The 23,190-nt window shown below is 41.9% G+C and overlaps 1 protein-coding gene across 4 annotated transcripts in view; it reads left to right on the forward strand.

The window, feature by feature from the left end:
• The first annotated feature begins 955 nt into the window (after positions 1 to 955).
• AP1S2 (adaptor related protein complex 1 subunit sigma 2) overlaps positions 956 to 23,190 on the forward strand; it is a 37,078-nt gene continuing 14,843 nt past the window's right edge. For 2 of the 4 annotated variants that reach the window (XM_082498199.1, XM_082498200.1), the window contains exons 1-4: positions 956 to 1,095; positions 2,503 to 2,681; positions 13,524 to 13,632; positions 14,603 to 14,740. In XM_082498199.1, the coding sequence (XP_082354325.1) occupies positions 2,503 to 2,681; positions 13,524 to 13,632; positions 14,603 to 14,740 (426 nt within the window). In that variant the 5' untranslated portion in view covers positions 956 to 1,095. Of the gene's footprint in view, positions 1,096 to 1,798; positions 2,111 to 2,502; positions 2,685 to 13,523; positions 13,633 to 14,602; positions 14,741 to 23,190 lie in introns of those variants that run through there. The other 2 variants (XM_082498197.1, XM_082498198.1) reach the window with 2 other exon arrangements.

Raw genomic sequence — 23,190 nt, forward strand, 5'->3', positions numbered from 1 at the left:
ACGCCGCCAAATACACGACGGCGGCTCATCTTGAGAATCTCATTACCGCGCAGCAATCAAGGTCACTTTGAATAAAAAACTTTCCGGGGAAGCGCAGTGCCTCCCCCTCCCCCTCCCCCTCCCCCCCCCCGCCCCAGGCGGGACCGCGTCTCCTCACGGGGAGGGTTCCCCGCCCAACGGCACTCCGGCCACGCGAGACCCGCCCCGCGCGCGCCTCTGCCTTCCCCCCCTACCCCCCGCCCACGCGGGACGCGCACGTGCTAGACAGAAACACGGCGGTGCGCAGGCGCGGTCCAGCCGCCCCGCCCCGCTCTTCCCTCTCTCCCGGCCTCGGGGATGGATGGGGAGGTCGAAGGAGGAGTCTCAATCTCCGGGCGCCTGATTGATGTCATTTCCCCAACTCCGTGCCTCGCCGGTCCATTGGCTGCTTGCGGACCGCTACCTGCATTGCTCTTCCTGGTTGGCTGTTGCCGCGCCGGCTGTTGTCCTATCCTAATTCGGGCCACGCGGATTAGGTCCTTTAGCCCCGCCTCCTTTCTAGCCCCTCCCACCGCCGCCGCCAGCTCCTCCCCCGCTACCTTTCCCTCTCTCTCATTGGTCAATACCGTGTTCCGCTCCTCCCGCCCGCCGCCGCGCTGAGCTTCCCGATTGGGTGGCGGAGAGCTCCCTTACTCCCCCCCTCCTCGCTGCACTGCGCATGCGCCCCCCCCCCCCCCGCCAGCGGGCGAGGTAATAAAGTTTTGTTGGGCGGGAAGGGGAAGAAACGGCGGTGTCTCCGAGGCCCCGCCCCCTTCCTTCCCCACCCGCGAGCGGCGACCGTGAGCCCGGCCCCGCCCCGCCCTGCCCGAGCGCGCGCGGGGGGGGGGGGGGGGAGGGAGAAGAGGGGGGTTGTGGTGGGGGGCCGGCCGTTGGAGGCGCGCGCGCGCGCTCGCGCCGAGCTCGAGCCGGCGGCATCTCCCTTCCCTCCCCTCCCCTCAGTCCCGCTCGGCAGCCGCGGCGGCAGCAGCAGCAGCAGCAGCAGCCACCGCCTGGGTAGCGGTGCCGCCGCCGCCTCCTTCTCCACCGCGTTCTCCCCCCACCCCAACCCGGGGCACGGTGAGCAGCACAGCCGCGTAGAGACGGACTCGTCCTCCTTCCCCGGCGCCGGGACGCGGAGCCTGCCGTGGCGGTGCGACCGGGACGCGGGGGAGGGATCTCGTCCCTGGCCCCCATCGCGGAACCCCTCTTCTCCAGCCCGCCTTGGGGAGCGGCCGTTAGCGGCCGTCCGACCGCCGGCTCTCCTCCCCCCCCGCCCCCCCAAAACGCTGTGTGGCGAGCGGGCGCAGCCCCGGCGGCAGCGCTGCCCCCCACCTCCGGCTCCGCGCCCCGGGCCGGGCGGCGGCTGCCCCTCGGCTGATGGAGCTCTCCTCACGGGCCGGGGCGGGCCCGCACCTCTGCGGCCGCCCCTCGTCCGTGCCGCCGGCGGCGCCTCTCGGGTCGTCCGCGACCGCTGCCGCCTGGGGAGGAGCCGCGGCGGCCGCTCGGGGACGGTGGGGAGGCGGGAGGGGGGTGTTGTGGCGGTGGTGCTGGCCGGAGGGGAGGGGAGGGAAGGGGAGGGGGGAGCAGGGCGTCGGCAGGCTGGGAGGGCTGCCCCCAGAGAGGGGAGCGCCCCGCCACCGCCGGGCTTCGGAGCCGTCGCTGCCTCTTGTCTGTGCCGGCGCTGGTGGGACTTGTCACCCGGGACTAGGCTGGGCTTTCTCATCGTTTTTCACGTCTGTCATATTGCCTGGGAAACTTCCTCTGCCCGATGCAACTTTGAGCAAACAGGAAAAATAAAAAAAAAAAAAAAAGACAAGCTGTTTCCTTTAATGTTACATCTGCTGGAAAACAGCCTGACAAGTTCCTTTTAAAATATAATTGCAAAATCACTCCTTTAGAGGAAGCGAGACCTGGAACATAGGACCGCAGGGAAAGCACTTAATCTCTACTCCTTTTGTGTAATGTGAGAAAAGACTAGGCTTTTCTATGCCGTAGGACTCTCCATTGGGAGATTTAATGCCTTTTAAAGTATTCTGAGGCTTTTTGGAAAGATCTTAAGCGCAAATTGCTGCTGCTGTAAGGCGCTAATCCGGTGAGTTGAAAATGAGTTTGGGTATTTGAGGAGGCGGCTGTGGTGTTTTTTTTTTTGTCGTTTTCTGTAGCAAATGCAACCATACCGGTGCTGGATATGATTTGTCTGAAATTTGCATGTATTCACTTACTACTTGGTGGTTCTGACACCCGTTTCTGAAACTTGTGTATCCTTTCTACTATTTTTGCTTTGACTGACCTTGTTCAGTAGAATCCTTTGTATTATTGGTACTTTGAAATCTTGTGTAACATCTGCCACCGCGATAGAAATAGATAATGTAGTTAGGGTTTTTGGATGGCTATCTTGCTTCCTGTTTGGTTTTCCTCACAGAAATCTTTTTAGAACTAAGAGACTGAGATTAATCATTTTTTTTCTTCCTTCTAATTCAACAGATGCAGTTTATGTTGCTTTTTAGTCGCCAGGGGAAACTGAGACTCCAGAAGTGGTATGTCCCATTATCTGACAAAGAAAAGAAGAAAATCACAAGGGAACTTGTTCAAACAGTATTAGCCCGCAAACCGAAAATGTGCAGCTTCTTGGAGTGGAGAGACCTGAAGATCGTCTACAAAAGGTTGTTCTGTCTCACTAACCTTGTAATTGCCAAACATCACAAACAGTGTAATAAGTAGCAAGAAAATAATGAGGATTTTTTTTTTTCTTTTTTTTTGTTAGTTTTCTTTCCTTCCCTCTGCTGGTTATGGAAAAGACTGACTTTTCCCTTGAATCTAATTTGATAACCAAGTAGGAATCATTCATGTGTGGAAAATCATTCATGCGTTTAGAAATGTGCTGAAGAAAAGAAATGAGGTTTCCTTCTACTTTCATAAGGAGTGGTGGTTCTTGGTTCTCTGTTTAGATTCAGACAGTATACAAATGCATACAAATATGAAGCATGTAAGATTTAATAGGTAATAAAGAAAAACTAAATTTTTTAAACACTTACCTCAGGTAGTGACTTCATAAGTCACCTGCAAATGTAACTTGCTTTTAAACGCTCACAGAAATAAGGAAATAATTCTTTTGGACTACCTAGTTTGGTTTTTGTTGTTGTTTATTTTATTTATTATTATTTTGCTATGAATACAAAAAGGCATTTCTCCTAATTGAAGATATCATGACTAGCTTTCTTTTTGTGGAAGCACTGTATAATTTTCTTCATAATATTTTAATTTCTTGGTTGTTCCCTGACTTTTCTAGGACTCTCTGGCAAGCATTTTTTAGCTTTGTGCTGATCTTTAGAATGTATTACAATGTAGCACTGTGAACTTAATTTTCTCCACAAATAACAGTAATCCTCATCCTGAATTGGTAGGCTGCAACTCTGCCACCTAATGCTGGTGCTATGGAACCTTGAGTTATCTCCCTTCCCTGGTTAGTTATAAACTTCAGAAGGTTTATGCATTCAGTTTTCTCTTTGAGATATGAAATAATTTGTGTCCTAAAGTAAATATTGTTGTATTCTCTCTGTAGGTAGGACAGAGAGAACTGGAGCTGAAATGAAGAGTCTGTAACTCTTTTCCAGTGTACCAAATGGGTAGAATCAAAAAGGTTTAGATGTTTTAAGTCTTGGTTTCATGTATACATTGGTGCATATAATGTCATGCACATGAATGTTACCAGTCTATTTAATGCATGTAGTTCTTTAACACAAGGAGGAGGAAAGATGAGGAACAATGCGTAAGGCTGTGATTAAAGCAAGCGTGCACGTTTTTTCCTCACAAAACTTATTGTACGTACCTGTAGACAAGCTTGCTCAAATGTTTTGTGTGCTCCCTTAAGTGGTACTGCCGGCAAGTGGTCTTTCAGCTGGGCTTTTATGGGACTAGATCAGAAAATATAGGCATGAGTAGGTCACTCTGTTCTCTTCCCTGTCCAGTCTTGAACAGCAGTAGCTGTTCTGGTGATGAGTTGATTCCACACAGCTGCTTTCCCCCCTGTGTGTTTATTGCTGTTCAAAACTACTTCTCATGTCCTTTTGTGTCTGGGGAACTTGTGGAAATTTGAGTATGAATGTTTGAGTTGCCAAAAGTTGTGGTGTACATGCATCTTAGTAGTGTGCTGTGGGTCCTGTGGTCAAGGAGAATGAAGAGATTTGCAGGGAGATGTATCTAGACTGTTTTGGGCTGGATGTAGGCTGCAGTCCATCTGCTAGGCTTCTGGTGTGCGTGGCTGACTGTGGTAGCTTATTTCACTGTCTGCAAACCAATCTGACACAGTTGGCCTATGAAATCTTGCTGAAGATAAGCTTGTATCTAGTTAACGAATGTCTCAAATCCTGTTTTACTTCTGCTTTTTTGGCAAGTTTCATGAGGCTAAACTGTCACCAGAAGGACTGCATATAAGAGGTGATAGTTTAAATTCCTGTATCTGATTAGAGTAACAGCTTTTAGGTTTGTGGGACAGACTTTTTCCAATCATCACACCGTAATTAAAGTTGACGAGTACCAACTAGTATGATTTCTTTGAAAAGAGAGATGTTGGATCAAAGGTAGATAATCACAAGAAGACAACCATAATAGTCGAAGTCTTAATACTTTCTGAAAGGTGGGTATCTAAAAGAGCAATGCACCTGCAGGGACCTTGTGTGGCTTATGAAATTGCAAAACATGCTCCCAATTGCTAGCAGACAAAAGGCTCTTGAGCATCTCTACTAAGATCTGTTTTTGTCCTATCTATTATTGTGAAGGATCTCAAACTCCTGGTGCAAATGTTTTTCAATTTAAGCTATAAAAGTATGTACATAGTGTGTATGTGTGTGTGTACTGCTATTATGACTCTTAGGTTGCTGAAATTGATGCGCTATTCTTGTTGTTAGAGTGTATTTACTGTCAACATGTAAGAGAGAATTGACCTAGATATTACAACTCAAAGAATGGTTGGCATTATTAGAAGTACACAGTACACACAAGGATTTCATTGATGTACCTTTTTGCAAGAACAGAATGAACTCAAATGCAAAATTGGCAAGGCAGTAGCTTTTGCTGCCTTCTGATACTTAATATTTATCAAGAAAGCTGGATTATTTTGATTAGCCTCCTTAGCTCTGTAGCATTTCACCCTTAAAGGATACTTTCTGAATGAAGCATCATTCTAGAAGTAAGTGTTTTAAAATCCATCTGAATGTGTGTGACTAACTTTTCTTTCCCTTAGTTTCATACACGTAGCATTGATATTGGTTGCAAAATAGGGTCAGTTGTTGCTGCCTTAATTTCTTTTTTAGCGCTACAAAATGCAGATAGAAAGGTGCGCTGCTTTAGATATGGCTTGTGAATTGGGATGTATGTATTCTGTAGCTGATTTGGAAGAGAGATTTCAGGCTAGTAGATGCCAGAAGATTGAAAAAATGATGAGAGCTTCTAACTTCATGAGAGAAATAGAAATTTGAAGTAACTTGCTGAAAAAAAAAATAATTCAAATGTAGGAAGCCAACAACAATTGCACTGTATGAAAATAGAGAGGGACTAATCTACAGACAGCTGATTAGAAACTTAGCAAACAAACACAATTAATGATCGTTCTTCATGTTTTGTCATTTTAAAAACTAACTGTAGTGATATCTGAGCATATAGGATAGAAGTTCATGCAGCTTTCCCCTCGTGACAGAGAAATGTGTTAAATGTTAACATTTCAAATTTTACTAAAAAATTGAACTTAGGATATGATTTTTTTTCTTTTTCCTTTTTTCTCTTTGAAGATCTCAGTTGTTCACTATTTTAGCTACTGGCAGTATTAGTTATTTTCCTTGTGTAGCATACTGCAGTCAAAATCAGAAATTGCAGAATAACTGATTTTTATGTAAATATTACATTGTTAGCATTTGGTTAACTGAGATCATGGTACTTGGTTATTTTGATTGTTAATTCAATTAAGGATTGTGGCTTAGCTTTTATGTATCAGTTTGGAAATGCATTTGCAGTATAAAGTTATAAAACTGTCACAGCTTGTGCTGCCCTTAGAGTTATGGCAATCATCTTTTAATTTAACAATAAAGAATCATAATAATAGGTTAAGTTAAAGGCTTATGGAAAAAAAAAATTAAACTTTCTTTTTGCCCCTGAAAGAAACAATGAAAGAGCCCATTCTGCAAGTAGTGTGCCTCTGAGTTCAAAGTGTTTTGAACCTAAGGTGCAGTCATGTGGCTAGTGGTACTTGCCCAGCAGTTGACATCCCTATCTTTCTTTATGTACATCTTAACTGCTAGTTTTAGCTGTTAAAAATGTTACTATGGTGTTGATTGGGTGCCTCTGTAAAACTGACTGAATGCAAAGCTTATAGTGAATTTGGTACTTAGGTTTGGTATTTTAACTTGATCAGGTCCTCTTTGTACAGGATTCTAGTTCATGTGGCCCTGATGACCTCCAGCATCAAGAAGCAGCAGAGCAGCTTTTTCTTAGAGGGTTAACAGTAGCAAGCTTTTGTTAATTTCTAAAGCTACTAGGGGGTATAGCTTTGCTGAAATGAGAAACGGTAAAAGAAATGCTTATCTTGGGTAGTGTTATTGTTGTTGATTTCTGTATCTTTGACTGAATAGTGACTGATCTGCTTGTCCTAGAGTCTCAGAACTTCTTGTTTTATTAAAGAAATGTGTAAGTTTCTTTGAGGAGAAAAAAATCTTTTGCCAAGCACAACTTCATTGGTCCCAGATTTCACTAGGTTAACTATGGTAAACTATCACCAAACTCCATCGTCTTTGAACGGTCATGGAGAACAGGAGAGGTGCCTGAGGACTGGAGGAAGGCCAACATCACTCCGATCTTCAAAAAAGGCAAGAAGGAGGACCCAGGGAACTACAGACCAGTTAGTCTCACCTCTGTCCCTGGGAAGGTAATGGAGCGACTCATTCTGGATGTCATCTCCAAACACGTTGAGGAACAGGAAGTTATTGGAAGTGGTCAACATGGATTTACCAAGGGTAAATCGTGCTTGACCAATCTGATAGCTTTCTATGATGTTATAACCGGTTGGATGGATGAGGGGAGAGTTGTAGATGTCATCTACCTTGACTTTAGCAAGGCTTTTGACACTGTCTCCCATGACATCCTCATTAGGAAGCTGAGGAAGTATGGGCTAGATGAGGTGACAGTGAGGTGGATTGAGAGTTGGCTGCGGGACAGAACTCAGAGGGTTGTGATCAGCGGCACAGAGTCTAGTTGGAGGCCTGTAACCAGTGGTGTCCCCCAGGGGTCAATACTTGGTCCAATTTTGTTTAATGTATTCATTAATGACCTGGATGAGGGGACAGAGTGTATCCTCAGCAAGTTTGCTGATGATACCAAACTGGGTATCAAGATGGGCCGTGCTGCCATCCAGCGTGACCTGGACAGGCTGGAGAGCTGGGCAGAGAAGAACCTAATGAGGTTCAACAAAAGCAAGTGCAAGGTCCTGCACCTGGGGAGGAAGAATGCTAGGCACCAGTATAGGTTAGGGGCAGACCTGCTGGGAAGTAGCTCTGAGGAGAAGGATCTGGGGGTCGTGGTAGACAGTAAATTATCCATGGCCCAGCAATGTGCCCTTGTTGCCAAAAAGGCCAATGGAATCCTGGGCTGCATAGGGAAGAGTGTGGCCAGTAGGTCGAGGGAGGTCATTCTCCCCCTCTACTCTGCACTGGTGAGGCCACAACTGGAATACTGTGTCCAGTTCTGGGCTCCCCAGTTCAAGGGGGACAGGGAACTGCTGGAGCGAGTCCAGTGAAGGGCAACTAAGATGATTAAGGGATTGAAGCATCTCCCTTATGAGGAAAGGCTGAGAGAGCTGGGACTCTTTAGCCTGGAGAAGAGAAGGCTGAGGGGAGGCCTTATGAATGCTTACAAGTATCTAAAGGGTGGGTTGAAGGAGGATGGAGCCAGGCTCTTTTCAATGGTTCCAAGTAACAGGACGAGGGGTAATGGGCACAAGTTGGAACACAGGAAGTTCCGTTCAAATACATGGGAAAAACTTCTTTACGGTTCAGGTGACAGAGCACTGGCACAGGCTGCCCAGGGAGGCTGTGGAGTCCCCTTCTCTGGAGATTTTCAAGACCCACCTGGATGCAGTCCTGAGTAATGTGCTCTAGGCAATCCTGCTTTAGCAGGGGAGTTGGTCTAGATGATCTCTAGAGGTCCCTTCCAACTCTGAAAATTCCGTGATTCCAGACTCTTAGGCTCCCTTAAGTACCTGTCTGTCTCTTAAAGGCAACTAGGTTGTAACTTGCAGTTCAGCTCTGCTCCTGCCAAAGTCTGTAGGCTTTAAATTTCTGCAGTTAGGATTTACATACAATGTGATTTAGGTGCTGACAGTCTTAAGGCTTGCAGCTTTATCTGGTGATAAACTTCCAGGATGACTTCAAGCAGTTGTTCTCTCACCTAGTATGAGAACACCACTGAACTGGTAGGATTTGCACGTTATGCTCTGCCCACAGTGACCTGATCCCCCAGAAGAACTATTGAACCTGGCTGTGAGCAGAGTAGTAGTGGAGAACTCTGCTGAAGCATTGCCTGCCAATTATGAGGCTTCTCACTATTGAACTAGTGCAACTGTTGGGTGAGAAAGTTCATGAATTTCTGGTTCCTTCCACAAAAAAACTCTAAGGTCATCTATGTGAAGGCAGGTATTTGTACAAGTCTTTATACCTCTTGTGTTTCCCTTTTGTTCTTTTACTCTATATTACATTCTTAAGCGATTTTTCCCAACTGTTTTGGTCCCCTTTCTGACAAGTGGAGGATGTTTATCATAAAGTATTTCTCCATGATATCCCTTTAGATATGGCTTGCGATTTGGGGCTGAAGATTCCGCTACTAATACCTACTGAGAACTCCCCTCCCCTGACACGTAATTGCCATAGGAATTAAAAGAGCAGGATGTTTCTTCCAGACAGCACTACATTTGCTTTAATGTGATGTGGCATACTTTACTATCAGGATTTGCCTTTTTATTGGGTGCATATGAAAGACAAGTTTCTGTCAGGCTTATTAAGAAAAAACACTTCTGCAGAGCAGAAATCTTTTTCAGCCCAAATACAGTAATCTACTTGTCTTTGTATGGACACTGTCCATGTAAGCGTCTACACTTGGCAAAAACTTCTATTTTATCTGCTGGAGACTATATCTGGACACTTTTTTTCTGAAGTACTGGCCTGCAGAGAAAAAAAAAATTAAATAAACAATGTCCTTTGAGAAATTTGGTCTAAATAAAGGTATACTTTTGTAGTATGGTCATGCCCTTAGCAATGATGGCCAACTTGTGTATACTCTTCCACTATTTGCTATGTAGGCTTATTGAATCTGCATTTGTTTTATTTTATTGATTAGTGATACATTAGTCACAGTTGCTACTTAAAAAATACTTTGAAAAATATTCTCTGCATATAATGATAGATACCCAGGCCTCCATTTGGTGTTAAGCCCACTGAGTAGTTTTTGTTTCTTGGTATTCTTTCTCCAAAACTGCAATTGGCAGAGCTTGAATGTGTAGTCTACTCATTAGCTGCCAAATAAAGTCTTTTAAAAGCATGTTATATTTTCTTTTAAATGAGGACAGTGGGAGCAGACCATTTTCCGGGAAAGTATTTTATGTTAGGTAGTCTCCCTTTCCCTCCCTTCTGCCTTCCCCCCCGCTCCCCTCTTTTTTTGGAGATATTTGCATATAATAGTTGTGTGCATCAAAAGAGACTCTTCAGTAATAGGGAAGCACAAAAGGAATGTTTCATGTGGATACATTTCAAATATTTGAGTCAAATTTGATTTGATAAGGTCTGCTGGTATATGTTTTAACTTGTGTTTAAGTACTGTAAGGGAACAGTTTAACTATACTTCATCACAATCAGCGCTACTCATCTGAATATGAATTATAGAATTGTTTGGGTTGGAAGGGACCTTTAAAGGTCATCTAGTCCAACCCCCCTGCAGTGAGCAGGGACAACTTCAGCTAGATCAGGTTGCCCTGTCAAACCTGACCTTGAATATTTCCAGGGATGGGGCATCTACTACCTCTCTGGTCAACCTATACCAGTGTCTCACCTCTGTTATTGTAAAAAATGTCCTCCTTATAGTTAGTCTAAATCTACCTTCTTTCAGTTTAAAACCGTTACCCCTTGTCCTACCACAACAGGCCCTGCTAAAAAGTTTGTCCCATCTTTCTAATATGCCCCCCTCTAAGTACTAAAAGGCTGCAATAAGGTCTCCCTGGAGCCTTCTCTTCTCTGGGCTGAACAACCCCAACTCTCTCAGCCTCTCCTCATAGGAGAGGTGCTCCATCCCTCTGGTCATCTTTGTGGCCCTCCTCTGGACCTGCTCCAACAGGTCCATGACTTTCCTGTGCTGAGGACTCAGCAGAGCTGGACGCAGTACTCCAGGTGGAGTCTCACCAGAGCAGAGTAGAGGGGCAGAATCACCTCCTTTGACCTGCTGGCCATGCTTCTTCTGATGCAGCCCAGGACACAGTTGACCTTCTGGGCTGCGAGCATGTGTTGTCGGCTCATAGAATCATAGAATTAGTGAGGTTGGAAGGGACCTTTAAGATCATCAAGTCCAACCATTAACCTACCCTGATAAAAACACCACCACTCCTAAACCATGTCCCTAAGCACCTCATCTACCCTTCTCTTAAACACCTCCAGGGATGGTGAATCCACCACCTCTCTGGGCAGCTTATTCCAATGTTTAATAACCCTTTCAGTGAAAAAATGCTTCCTAATATCCAATCTAAACCTGCCCTGACATAACTTGAACCCATTTCCTCTTGTCCTATCACTTGTCACCAGGGAGAAGAGGTCAGCTCCCATCTCTCTAAAACCTCCTTTCAGGTAGTTGTAGAGGGTGATAAGGTCTCCCCTCAGCCTCCTCTTCTCGAGGCTAAACAACCCCAGATCCCTCAGTCGTTCCTCATAAGGTTTGTCCTCCAGAGCCTTCACCAGCTTTGTAGCCCTTCTCTGGACACGCTCCAACACCTCAATGTCCTTCTTGTAGTGAGGGACCCAAAACTGAACACAGTACTTGAGGTGAGGCCTCACCAGTGCTGAGTACAGGGGGATGATTACTTCCCTAGTCCGGCTTACCACACTATTCCTGATGCAGGCCAGGATGGTGTTGGCCTTCTTGGCTGCCTGGGCACACTGCTGGCTCATGCTCAGCCAGCTGTCCACCAACACCCCCAGGTCCTTTTCTGCCAGGCAGCTTTCGAGCCACTCCGCCCCCAGTCTGTAGCGCTGCATGGGGTTGTTGTGACCCAAGTGCAGGACCTGACACTTGGCCTTGTTGAACCTCATACCATTGGCCTCAGCCTGTCTGTTCAGCCTGTCCAGATCCCTCTGCAGAGCCAATCTACCCTCAAGCAGATCAACACGCCCACCTAGTTTAGTGTCGTCTGCGAACTTATAGAGGGTGCATTCGATCCCCTCATCCAGATCGTTGATAAAGATATTAAAGAGAACGGGCCCCAGCACCGATCCCTGGGGGACACCACTCGTGACTGGACACCAACTGGATTTAACTCCATTTACCACCACTCTCTGGACACGGCCATCCAGCCAGTTTTTTACCCAGCGAAGAGTATACCTGTCCAGGCCATGAGCAGCCAGTTTCTCCAGGAGAATGCTATGGGAAACGGTGTCAAAAGCCTTGCAAAAATCCAGGTAGATAACATCCACAGCTTTTCCCTCGTCCGCTAAGTGGGTCACCTTGTCATAGAAGGAGATCAGGTTTGACAGGCATGACCTGCCTTTCACAAACCCATGCTGACTGGGCCTGATCACCCTGTTCTCTTGCATGTGCCGTGTGATGGCACTGAGGATGATCTGCTCCATGACCTTCCCAGGCACCGATGTCAGACTGACTGGCCTGTAGTTCCCTGGATCCTCCTTCCGGCCCTTCTTATGGATGGGCGTCACGTTTGCCAACCTCCAGTCAGCTGGGACCTCCCCGGTTATCCAGGACTGTTCATAAATGATGCACAGTGGGCTGGTGAGCACTTCCGCCAGCTCCTTCAGTACCCTTGGATGGATCCCATCTGGCCCCATAGATTTGTGCACCTCCAGGTGCTGAAGCAGGTCCCTCACCATTTCCCTTTGGATTACAGGGGCTTCATTCTGCTCTAATCTTATTACTGTGTACAAATATCTAAAGGGTAGGTTGAAGTAGGATGGAGCCAGGCTCTTTTCAGTGGTTCCCAGTGACAGGACGAGGGGCAATGGGCACAAGTTGGAACACAGGAAGTTCCGTTCAAATACATGGGAAAAACTTCTTTATGGTGAGGGTGACAGAGCAGTGGCACAGGCTGCCCAGGGAGGTTGTGGAGTCCCCTTCTCTGGAGATTTTCAAGACCCACCTGGATGCATTCCTGAGTAATGTGGTCTAGGCAATCCTGCTTTAGCAGGGGAGTTGGTCTAGATGATGTCCAGAGGTCCCTTCCAGCTCTGAAAATTCTGTGATTCCGTGTATATGTTTCCGTGTATGGGAAACAAATATGCATCTTAAACTTGGCATTTACATCTGAATGACTTCTTTTGAAATAGGGCTGGCTACTCAAAGAGTGCTTAATGTGGCCAGTTGTCATCTCTAAACAGGCAAACAAAAACTGTTTCTGGTTCATCTAATTTATCAGTTACAACAGGTGTTATTTGAAATCTCATTTGTGCCATGTGTGTCTCTATGGCATATGGTTTTGGCACTTTAGAATAGTCTAAATGGGTTTTTCAGCTTTCATTCCTGTTTTGTTTTTGCATCTGATTTTTTAAACAACTTGAACAAGTGTATGGTAGTGCACGGTACAACTGGATGGTCTTTTTGTGGAACTCAAGATCATACCTGAAGAACTCCTTGTCTTCCAAGGTGGAAGTAGATTGCTAGAAACTAGGTGATGGCCTCTTGTTAGTCTGATACCAGAACAATCGGTAGTGATTGAGTTGTTGACTTAATAGCAATTGGGGTATATGACATTAGTGTTAGTGTTGGAGTTTTTGAGGCATTTGTTAAATTCTCTATACAGACCAAATCCAATTTATCTTTCCCAAGGCATTTTCTATAGTTTTTATTATGTCTGTGTGTAGCTTGTGTGATACAAATTTAAGATTGAATCTGTTGATTAGTATACCAGTGTTCGGATGTTATAGATAGAGAAAATATCTTCCCTCAGAACTCTACCAGGAGGCCGAAAAATTAAATACATATCCTTTTCCAGCCACTTCTTAAGCTAATCTAATTCCATCAGTGAAAGTATGGTGAAGACTGAAGTCTTGCTTGACTCAAGGAGGCAGATCCCGTTTGTATATGCATATGTCTGCTGGTCTTTCAGTCGCTTTTTGGTAGAACTTGCATGGCTGTTGGTTTAGAGTAAAGGTATGGTAAACTTGAGCATGAAGGACGACTGAGAAGGCAGTACATCTCATGTGCATTCATTTTGCTCTTGTTCTGCTAACACCAGAATTATTTTGTTATTACAGATACGCAAGCCTCTATTTCTGCTGTGCTATTGAAGATCAGGACAATGAACTAATAACTCTGGAAATAATTCATCGCTATGTAGAACTTCTTGACAAGTATTTTGGCAGTGTGAGTTAGTAATTTCTTTTTAATTTTTATAGATTCACAGTCTCTATATTACATCATTTTGTTTTATGCCCACAGCACTTTTAAAAAACATGATCAACTAGCTGTTGAAAAGGTGTCTCTAACACATTTTATGTTGCTTGCTTGGCTAAACTAAACTGATAGTTGCCTATATAACTGTTAAAATACAAAATTAAATTATTAATTTGGGAGAAGAACTGTTAGTAATCTGGTGTTAATTGCCTGTATTTGTTTCATTTCATAGTAGTCTCACTTGAGGTCAGATAAAATCTTATCCGTAGCTTTCTGCCTAGGCACCCAGCTTTCTTCTCCCTGGCACTGCTCTAGTCTGTGAACACTTCTTACTTCTGCTTCTAAAGGAGGAAGTTGGTTATGAACTAGCAGGAGGGGTAAGGAAAGAAAAGACAGACATCTGCTTACTCAGATAGCAACAAACAACTGTAGTAATGTACATTAGCACTTTCAGAAAAACTGCTGCTCATCCTTCTGCCTTCCTAGTCCTTCTGACTAGGAAACGCACAGGATGAATACGAAATTTGAGATTATTGTGTTTTGAAATTTTTCTGGAAGATTGTGTGATCTGCCCTTGGATACTGCAGGCAAGAAGAGAACTACAATTGGGGATATTCTCTTGCCTCATGAAGAGCCACGTCAGACTGACAGTTGTGAATTGGACCCGTCTTAACAACGAAAACGCTTTTCAAAGGGGTTATTATAACTGTTTTTAACTCAAGCAAAGAAGAGATTTTTTCATTCATGTTTTCTCAAAGTACTGATTTTTTTTTCTTTTTTTTTTTTTTGTTGTCCCACTTCTTAAAAAGCTATAGTGTGAATCCAGTATCTTGATTTGGTGAAGTTTGGTGAAGCTGTGAATAAGTTAAATTTTGTGAGAGGATATACCTTAATAGATAGTATTCTCTCATTTTGCAATAATGCCCAATGTTCTTTTTAGGTATGTGAACTCGATATCATCTTCAATTTTGAAAAAGCCTATTTCATTCTGGATGAGTTCCTTTTAGGAGGGGAAGTTCAGGAGACTTCCAAGAAAAATGTTCTCAAAGCCATCGAACAGGCAGATCTTTTACAGGAGGTAAGCAAATTCAACTTCTCTGGTCAAAGTATCAGCATGGTAGGCTGTGACTAGAAAAAGCTTCTGTTTCTCTAAGCTTGTAGAAGGTGCTCCTTAGCATGCTTAGCATGTAGTTTCTACCTAGTTTTCCTAATTGTGCAATATGACTATGTTATCTGCTCTTTTCATTTTGTTTGGCATGTGTATATTGTAACCTACTGTGATTTTGGGTTTTGCTAGAAATGCAAGTGGCTGTTTTATGTATATGCCTAGATAATTATAGTTCATGCTGCTTTAATGTAGTTTTGTTCGTGTGCCTTTCATTTCTTCTTTTTATTAATCAACCATTAGTTTTTTGTTATACCTGATGCATGTTCACTTCTTTACTGTTTCATTGCTGAAATCCAGAAGCTAGACTCTCTTCTTTGAGACTTCTTCAGGTATAGTTCTTATTCTAAAGACCTGCCTTTCTGCTATAGGTTGCTTACTCTGGCACATTTCTGTCTTTTGAGTTGGCAAAGCAGTAATAGTAGTGCCATAGAAACATACAGGATGAAGTATAAGAATGTTTGTTTTTTCAGTTTGAATGCTTTTGTTGTTCATTACTAACTTTGAAGAAAGACAGATTGCATATCTACCATTTTTCTTTGGAAAATGTTTGATGGGAAGGGGTTCAATGATATAGAAAAACTTGGTATTATTTCCCCATGTTTCCCCATTCTATGCTGGGTTTGTTTTTTTTTGCTGGGTTTTTTGTTTGGTTTTGGGTGTGTTGTTTTTTTTGTTTACTTAATTGCAGTAGTCTTGAGGTCAGCGCTAAGGTCCTTGAATGTCTAAATGGAAGTCACAAAATTCTGGTATGCTGGGGGAATCATCAGCCTTGTGTGCAAGTCAGTGGAACATACGGTTTAACAGGAATTATGAACCTTTAATTTTTTTTAGTGTACTGAGGTTCACTGGTAAGATTCTACAGAAATGTAAGCTCCTCTATTTTTTCCCCTCATATGAACCTTCAATTTGTTATTTTGTCCTGTGAGTTAATTGCTTAATTCTCATACAAGCATTCTGTGTTCCAGTTGGTAATCTTTTTTTTTGTTGTTGTTGTTGAACATGGTATTAATAGGATGGGGAAACACATAATGTTCTTTACCCTTGTAGTTGAGTTTGTAATCCTTTCAGAGTACAGGCAAATCCACAACACATTAAGGTTCTTGTCTGTCAACAGCTAGTTAGTGTCATGAACAAGGTCAGCCATTACACGCAGATTTGCTACTCTATTTTTTTAGGAAGGAAATACATGCACTTAGTTACTGCTTGTGTTCTGATGCAGTTTTTGTTGAGCCCTTCTTTAAGGCCCTTCCTTTTAAGGAATTATCTTAAACAGATGTCGTGTTGCAGTTTACGAAGAAGGGGGGAAATAATCCATTCTCTTAAAATCTTTTGTTCTTCTTTATATGAAAACAGATGTGTAACAGGTTAGTTAGCTATTTGAGTCCGTCTCCTGTACAGTTAATTATACATAAAATAGAATTACTGTATTTTTTCTTATTCTCACTGATTTTTAATTTTATTCTCACCATTTTCTTGGAGCTCTTCTAAGGTAAAAGTGTATGGTACCTCTAGGGATTAATTACTGATTTTCTATCCAAACAATTAGTGTTCTTTTTGTAAACCTAATATAATTTCAAGTTAAATTTTTTACACAAAAGGAAGTACTGCTTTTTCAATGGGAGACTTTTCCCTTGCCCTGATAACCTTACTCTGATTGCCCTTCCTTTCCTCACTGCTATGAGATTTTCTGTTCTGTCAAGGTTTATTAAACCTTTTCTGATTAAATTGGAATGTAACAGTGTTTCATAGAATTATAGAATGACCTTGAAGATCATAGAGTTCCAACCCCCCTGCCATAGGCTAGAATTATAGAATGACCTTGAAGATCATAGAGTTCCAACCCCCCACCTCCCACTAGACCAGGTTGCCCAAGGCCATATCCAGCCTGGCCTTAAACACCTCCAGGGATTGGGGCCTCAACGACTTCTCTGGGCAACCTGTTCCAGTGCCTTACCACCCCAAAAGTGAAAAACTTCTTCCTAATGTTTAATCTGAACCTGCCCTCTTCCAGTTTAAAACCATTCCCCCTCATCCTATCGCTACATGCCCTAGTAGAAAGTCCTTCCCCAGCTCTCCTGTAGGCCCCCTTTAGGTACTGGAAGGCTGCAATAAGATCTCCCTGGAGCCTTCTCTTCTCCAGCCTGAACAGCCCCAACTCTTTCAGCCTCTCCTCATAGGGGAGGTGCTCCAGCCCTCGGATCATCCTCGTGGCTCTCCTGGACACGTTCCAGCAAGTCCATGTCCTTCTTATGTTGGGGACTCCAGAGCTGGATGCAGTACTCCAGGTGGGGTCTCATGAGAGTGGAGTAGAGGGGCAGAATCACCTCCTTTGACCTGCTGGCCACGCTTCTTTTGATGCAGCCCAGGATACGGTTGGCCTTCTGGGCTGCAATTGCACATTGCTGGCCTATTTTGAGCTTCTCGTCAATCGGCACACCCAGGTCCTTCTCCTCAGGGCTGCTCTCCAGCCATTCCCCGCCAAGCCTGTATTTGTGCTTGGGATTGCCCTGACCCAGATGTAGGACCTTGCAGTTGGCCTTGTTGAACTGCAGGAGGTCGACTTAGGTCCACTTCTTAAACCTGTCCAGGTCCCTCTGGATGCCATCCCTCCCCTCCAGTGTGTCTATGTTATCACAGCACCACTGTAGTCTTATGTTTGATTCTTGTTTTTCATTCTTAGTTATATTGTATTGACTGATGATCAAGTACAAAACTACCCTATATATCTGATCTTTTAGTTTATAAACCCCATAAAAGTCAGAGTTTGTATTTAAATTGAGTTTCCAATAAAGTTTGACTCCTGCGTAGGTTTGGTTTTGTATCAGTTGCTGCTATGTGCATGCTGAGTTTGAAGAGGGTTGTTAAAATAATAGTTTGTCACAACTGGAGACTTTTTGGTACTTTCAGTTAACTTCTGCTTCCCAGAATATTTCAAAGCTGCCGAAATGAAATGCGGTTTCATTCCAAATGCAAACCATTTCTAGCAGGGTTGTTGAGTATTTGTTTTTGACCATGTCAGATTCTAATTTTGTGCAACAAAAGGACTTTTATTTGGCCTTGAATACTCATATTGCCTAATTTAAAATTTGTTAATCAGTGTTGAATACACAACGTTATTAATTAGTAACGCTACGTACATTAATGTATGAAGCACCTTAAAGATTAAAAGCTGTACAGAATGCTTACACAAAGGAAAATCATTACAAATACATTAAGTGGCTATTTGCGTGATGTTAAAAGAAAATATGCAGAGGGATAAATTGCAGAATAGTGATTTAGTTCTTAATAGCCTTGCCTACTTCTGTTTTCTGTGGCAGTTTTCCAGGACGTGCTTCTGTTTCTGAGCACCTACTTCAGTTTGTCATTAAGCTCTTGGTGCTGTGCTGTCTGCTTACTAACTGCTAGAATTCATGTGACTGGAACATACTAATGTTTTAAGCCTTTTTCACCTTTACTTTCTTGTTAGCTCTTCAATAACGTGCTCAGTTCAAATGTTCATTCACTATTTGCCCCCATTTATTACCACATGGTAACTTACCAATAGTCAGTTGTCAATACTCAATGTATTATCCATATGAATGGTAGTAAAAACTAATTACTCCAGTACTTTCATGCTTTGTTGTAAATCTGTTGCTAGAAATACTTCTGTTCAAAAGAATGCCGTCACGTGTCGTCTTGATAATTTTATATCTTGCATGCTATAGAAATTTTAAATACTTAACTAATGATTACAAAGGTGTGCATTTCTGAAAAGGTGATTTTGCTTGTGTGAGCAGTTATACTGAGAGAAGAATGGCAGATGTAGTGTGTTGTTGCATGACTTACATGTGGTTTGTAGAACAGCTAGAAGATAATCCTGTGCATGATTTCATGATACCTATTTTTTTTTAATGCATGGATCTAGCAACGAAATATGTTCTATGGAAAAGAGAATCTAATTTTTTTTCATTTAAAAGTTTAATTGGTGTGTTTTTATTTGATGGTCCAAGTAATTCAGTGTGGTGCTTGGAAGTTCATGGTCATTCACTGTCACTAAAATCAAGGAGTTAATTCTCATATCTAAACCAGGCATCTATGTATATATTTAAAAGAAAAACTATACAGACTTGCTCGGCTTCATTTGAAGTAGAAAAAGGTTCTTAAAGTTCATAAATTTTGGCTTTGAGTGAAAGTTCTTTTTGTTATTCACCCTATGTAATTTTTATAACAGTATTTTGGAAATTGTCCCCATTTTGTCCACCACTATTCTCTTGTGCGCTGTGTACATACTCTTTTAGTAGTTGATTACAGGACATCTAAAACATTTAAAAATATGGTTTTTTGGAAGTGGTATCTCAATAAAAAGGCCAGTGGATCTATTGACAAATCATACTTGTTTGTTTTCATCACTATTTCAGTAATGATCAAAAATCTAAAAGCTATGTGAATATTTTTGCATAGGCTCTTCCAGTTCATCCTCAGGTAGTATCTACTAGTCCTTCCACATGAAGAGTAATAGATACGCTATCAATTAACCTTATTTCCTTTGCTATTTCAAGCCCTCACTTCATCTTATATCCAGAAGGGGGCTTAAATTGTTAATGTCGGCTGCCTTGCACTAGATGCTTAGGGTTGCTATGTAAACTTGAGCTTTTAATTTTAGAATGAGCATCTTTGGAAAAGAAAATTTAGTGAATTTCCTACATATGCTGTGAAATTTTTTTTCCTGGAGATGAAATATGCTAATTGGAAACTGTAGGTTTGAAGGTATGCGTAGTAGTGGAGAGATGGTATTAGGTTGTCCTTGAGATATGACAAAATAAAGGACTGTTAGCATTAGCAATGACAGATCCCTGATATTTAAGCCTAGAGTAGGTGAGGTGGGAGTATAAGGGGTTTTGTCTAGTTTAGGAAGCAGTCTTTATAAGCACCTGTTTCTTACTAGTCCCCTGAGACACTTAACTGTAATTAATGCAATTAACTTATTCTTCACTTAATGTTAGCTCTTAAATATAGACTACTGAAATAGACTGCCTTCCTAAGTTGGCAGTGACATTGTTTGCCTTGTCTATACCTATATTCCTCTCAATGTGAAACAAGAATGAATAATGAAATCTTTATTATAATGGAGATCTGACCGCTTTGATTGTGGTCTGTTCTTCATGTGTAACTTCTGGCTCGGTTTCTGGTAGCCGGCTTGGTGGGTCAGTTTAAGACTGCAGTTCTTACGACATGTATCCACAGGATTTTAGGCACAGAAAAGAATCTGTAATTGCAGTTTAGAAGGTACGTGTGGGGAGGTACGAGTTAACATATCCCTCTCTCCCTCATGGTGTTTGTTCATTATTTAAGGATTAGGAAATAGCTGCAATCTTTGTGGATTGGTAATACCTCCCAATTTGTAGAAGATACAGTAAATTGTGGTAGTGTTTTGGTAGCTGACACTTTTGTAAAATGCGTTTCAGGCTTCAGTCCCCGAAAGATGTTGGATATGTAGCAGGAAAGAAGTTGTAATGTAGTTAGATTGTTTGATCTTCTGGTGTAAGTATGAAGTGTATGCCTTGTCCATTTATATTGAAGATATTGACTCTGATATATTGATCAAAAATAAAAAAAAGTGAGCTTGTTTATGGTGTTGGTTCTAGACATTATTTAAGAACCTGAAATGAAACTATTCCTAGTTTTATGTGATAGGTAAAGTCTATGCATAACCAGAATAAGTAAGTCCAATTTGTGAATGTACATCCAACATAATTACTTTCTTTTTGAGGCATTACATGTTTCTTAATTGTGCCCTTCAAAATGTAGGTGCTTTTTAAGTAGTAGGTGAGGAAATGTATGCATGTAGAAATGACTTTTTGTAAGATACTTTGTGTGAGAGGTAGTTTTTTTTCCCCCCAGTCTTGGGAATAACAAGTTGAATTGCTTGTTCTTAAAGATTGACATAGTTTGTCACAAAACATATTACTCAAAACCAACATAAAGCATATTAAGCATATATAAAGCAAGTGAAGAAGTCAGTTGCTTTTGTGTTCGTTTTCCCACATCAATTGTACAGATGGTTATTTTTTGAATTAAGTAAGTCTTGTATACGTGCTTGGCTACAGTTATGCTCTATAACATTGTATATATAACATGCTTCACTTTGGGAGAATTTATTTGCACCTTGTCTTAGGAAAATTTGCTTATTTGTTGTTCAGTTATGATATGGGTTATTTTTGTGGTCATAAAAACTACACTGCTTTTTAAATTCAGAGTTTGCAGGATGGAGAGCAAGGAGATACTAAAGTTACAAAGTGTTTGATTGTGTGGAACTGTGTAAGCATGTTATTTCCAAACATGTCAGTTAAAAGTTCCAAGCCTTGTCATGCTATCATCTACTGTGATGTTTTGTGTTAATTACTTTGCTCTTTGCAGCATTCTGTTCAAGTAAAAAGTGACTTAATATATATATATATATATATATATGTTTATGGCTATCTTGCTTGTCATTGACTGTAGTATAAGCTATTGAGTTCATAAAATCTCTGATAAAACCTGCCAACAGTTTTTTTAAGAAGTCATCATAGCTTCATAAATGCCTAATATAAATTCAGCTGGACTTTAGACGGAATGAACTCTGAGAATACACATAATCAGGAATCATAGGAACATCGCTTCTCTTTGGAACAAACCTCTAAAGACAACTAGTTGTAAATTTAATAGTAGCAGACAGGTCTGTAAACCTTGGTATCGGAGGTGTTTCCATATTTTTAATAGATATTTTTGAACTGTCCTCCTTGCACTGTGGAGTAGGGTTTTCTGCAAATACTTAACAAATCATACTCTTCTGTTTAACGCAATAGGAGTCAGTCCAGAAAATTAATAGTAGAACCCGTGTCTCTGTTTTTATCCCAGGTAGGAATGGGAGGAGGGGAAGTTAACCTCTTCAGATTTGAATGTATTCTTGAAAAACTGGCATTGAGTATTCAGGAAGTTACCATATCATACTTCACCCTCCTCCCATTCTCAGACTGCTTTTTTTTTGATAACTTAAATATTTTACTGGTTTGTGTGTGAGTCTTTTGATTCTTTTTTGAAAAATGCAGTTCAGTATCTTAAAGTTCTTTGTGAAGTTTTTTGCTTTTCTGGATGCGTCATGATGCTTAGGATTTATCGTAGATTTGCAGGCTGTGATTTCTAAATGCTTTAGACATCTAGTTGTCTTTCCAGAAACATGTTGTCAGATCTTAATCTATCCTTGGCTTTATGAATTGAAAATGATAGAAAGCAGTCTGCTTTTCACCTGAGCAGCTTTTATGCAGGCCTTTAAAATACCATTTTAGTAAATCTGTCTCCATAAAATTCTCCTTTTTTCCTGACTGCTTTTATTTAGTGTATATGCATGTAAGATGTGAATAATCTTACTCTATTAAATAAATCAAAATGCTGATTAGAAGTTCTTAAGAATCAACAAGTTGTGAGGAAGGAGTCTTCCATATATGTACTAAGTGTACATTCAGTCAGTTTTGCAAATTGAACCATTAAGAAGTTTCAATTATAAGTAAGACAGTTTAGTATACGTGGAGTCCTTGCTGTCTGGTAACTATTCATTTCTGATGTGAATTCCAATACTAATCAACAACATCCACTTTGCAAAACTACCATTGAAGTTGATTATTCATTGATAGAAGCAATCCTTGTAGAACTGTTGAGGGTATAGTAAAGGTACACTGAACTCAGATTATAATTCTATTAAGGGTATATTTATTATCTGTACACTGATAGATTTTTCTCCAGAGATATTCTTCTGTTGCTGGCTGTAGAAGCACTGCGTCAGGGTGATTCGATGAAAATTTTAGCACTGCTGCATATGCCATAGCTGTTCTCAGGAGCTTAGTCTTGTGCTTTTGGTCAGTAAACATAGTAAATTCAATGAACAATTGCAGAAGACTGCTTGACAGTAAGGAGTGTCTTATCTTCAAAATTAGATGCTCTTTCTGAATGAGCACATTAATCTGCATTTTAATAGAACATGTTCCCTGAATCTGGCAGAATGCTGAAAAGAGCAATGTTAGTGTTTGAACCTTGAGATAGTGAGGAGGAAATTCCATTTTTACTGTGATGTCTGAGAATTTTCTGAGATTGTGTCATGTTGCAGTGCTACTACCCTTTCCTCAAATTCTCACTACCTGTGAATATGGTTTTAGAGCACCACAGAATAGTAGGTGAAAAGAATATGAAAGCCCCCAGGAGGCATCCCATTGTGATTGGTTTTTAGATTCTCATTTCTTTGTGGTCTTATCTGTTTGTTGTACAGATGTCAGGCACATTGCTGGTATGTGTTTTGGGGCTTTTATTTATTATTTTTAAGGGAGAAGCTATGGTTTTTGCTACAAGCT

Source organism: Vanellus vanellus (assembly GCF_965231255.1).
Source record: "Vanellus vanellus genome assembly, chromosome: 1".
Classification (NCBI taxonomy): domain Eukaryota; kingdom Metazoa; phylum Chordata; class Aves; order Charadriiformes; family Charadriidae; genus Vanellus; species Vanellus vanellus.